General features: G+C 35.3%; 1 protein-coding gene across 1 annotated transcript in view; it reads left to right on the top strand.

Moving 5' to 3' along the window:
- DMD (dystrophin) overlaps positions 1 to 2,019 on the top strand; it is a 2,221,918-nt gene that overhangs the window by 1,348,885 nt on the left and 871,014 nt on the right. The window contains exon 47 of the mRNA XM_019523954.1: positions 1,634 to 1,735. Within this exon, the coding sequence (XP_019379499.1) occupies positions 1,634 to 1,735 (102 nt within the window). The remainder of the gene's footprint in view (positions 1 to 1,633; positions 1,736 to 2,019) is intronic.

The following is a 2,019-nucleotide window of genomic DNA, read 5'->3' as shown; positions in this document are numbered from 1 at the left end:
CCTGCTTATTTCTAATTTCTGTTCATGTTACAGAATTTCTTTCATGTTGTATATATCCATAGATGCGCGCACACAAAAATATAACATGAAGAAATACCTTTCCTTACTAAAATTCCCTTTGATAATTGTTCTTCCATTCTCTGAGGTTTAAGAATTATGAGATTGGACTAATGTTGTGTCAAAAAGGGTAGGAATTCTTACATTTAGGGGGAAAGAAGGTGAAGGAAATGAGAGGGAGATATAGTGATGTGTGGCAAAAATAAATCAGCCATAATTTCAGAGCAAGAATCTTTGTAATCTTTCATTAAAATTGCAAATAGATAACCAGAATCAATTGCATGCAAGTATTTAAAATAGCCCTGCAAGAAACTTGACAAGTTTTGTCTTATTTTGGATTGATAAACAACTTTTAGAAAGCTGTGGATTTCTGGACATAAAGGGTAATTTTACTGTACTGTTCCAAAAGTTTTGCATACAGAATTTCAAGAAAGCATTTTAGATTCCTTTTCTAGTGATAGTTTAAAACTGAGACAGAATATAGTCCTTTGAGGTGAAGAATGACATTGATTTGAACAAGTGGAATGCAGACCAAAGGAAAAAGTAGTAGCGTTTTACAGATTTCCATCAATGAAATGAGGTGGCTGAGCCATCTAAACAGCGAAGAGCTTGGCATACAATTTTGTCTGCTGTCAAAGTAATGATGACTTACATTGTGGGCAGAAAATAAAGATGGAGAGTCATCGGATGGCCGCTGGTATTGCAAGCAGAAAATAGAAACCCATTTGGGCAAGCTAAAGTTTACCCAAACTACAGATTAGAGGGAGAAAGGAGAAGAAAAAATCCCTAAACTCAGTTGGATCTCTCAGATATTGCTCCATTTTTCTATCTCATTTGTTACTCTCTTCAAATTGAAGAATGGAGCCCACATATTTCACACTGTGTGCAAAATTTCTTTTCTTCACCTTCTTTTTAGTTCAAACTTCAAAGGATTTTGTGTGCTTTTAAACTACCTATGTGCAGTGTTCCACCTAGTGCATATTTTCATAGACAACTTGGAAGCCTTTAGAAAACCTGAAAATGTGGAATTTTTTGTGAATTCAGTACTCCTCTTCCTTCTCTCTAATAACAGATGCCTCAATATGGTTTTAGGAGTTCTGTTTTTAGTCAGCTGTTTTGGTTTTACCAAGTTTGAACGTTGCATTATAAAATGTTGAGAGACTTGCATAAATTACTCAACAGCACTTCATCAAATGAGCAAGGTGTCCTCTATGGTAGGGATAAGATATTCCTTCTACTAGTTCCCAATATTTTTTAATGTAAAATAGGGCAATGAGGCAGTTTGAAAGAGATTTCAGATGCCTGTTCTTCCTATTGTGAATTTATGCTGGTTTTTATACTAGTTTTATTGGGACCTTCATGCCTGACAGGACGTACTGGTTTATTTTATTCTTTTTTTATCCCCTTTTATTTTTCATTGACCCCATTTGTCCATGGTTGCTACTTCTGTAAGTCTGCATCCCAAACAGAAACTAATCTATTGGGCGTATGCAGCTGCCTATGGAGATTTAATATTTTGTGATTTTAATTGATCGTTCTATGGCTAATATACACAGTGTGTGTTTTTGTTTTCCAGGAAACAGAAGCAGCAGTTCAAGATAAACAGCCGAATGTGGAAGGGATTTTGTCTAGAGGGCATCTTTTATATAAGGAAAAACCAGCCACTCATCCTCTAAAGGTAATGAAGCAACCTTTCATAATATCCATTACTGCATAATGGGATATGCATCCCCTGTTGTACACTTGTCCTTGATGTGCTCTGTTTTAAAATCAATGAAAGGACTTGGATACTAGTATTGGCTCTGTTCTGTGATAGCATAGCCAGGAATAATGTTATGCTCACAGTTAGAAATAATTGTATGTTGTGACAGCAAGTTCTTCTTTTGGTGTTCTCCTACCTAGTCAAAAAAATAGTTTATGTTAGAAACAACTTTAAAGCATTTTTTTCACCTCATAGTTAAC

The sequence above is a fragment of the Gavialis gangeticus genome, unplaced genomic scaffold, assembly GCF_001723915.1.
Source record: "Gavialis gangeticus isolate Ggan-Ray unplaced genomic scaffold, GavGan_comp1, whole genome shotgun sequence".
NCBI classification, from domain to species: domain Eukaryota; kingdom Metazoa; phylum Chordata; order Crocodylia; family Gavialidae; genus Gavialis; species Gavialis gangeticus.
The sequence above is the reverse complement of the archived record's forward strand: the minus strand, read 5'-3'. Positions and strand labels throughout refer to the sequence as shown.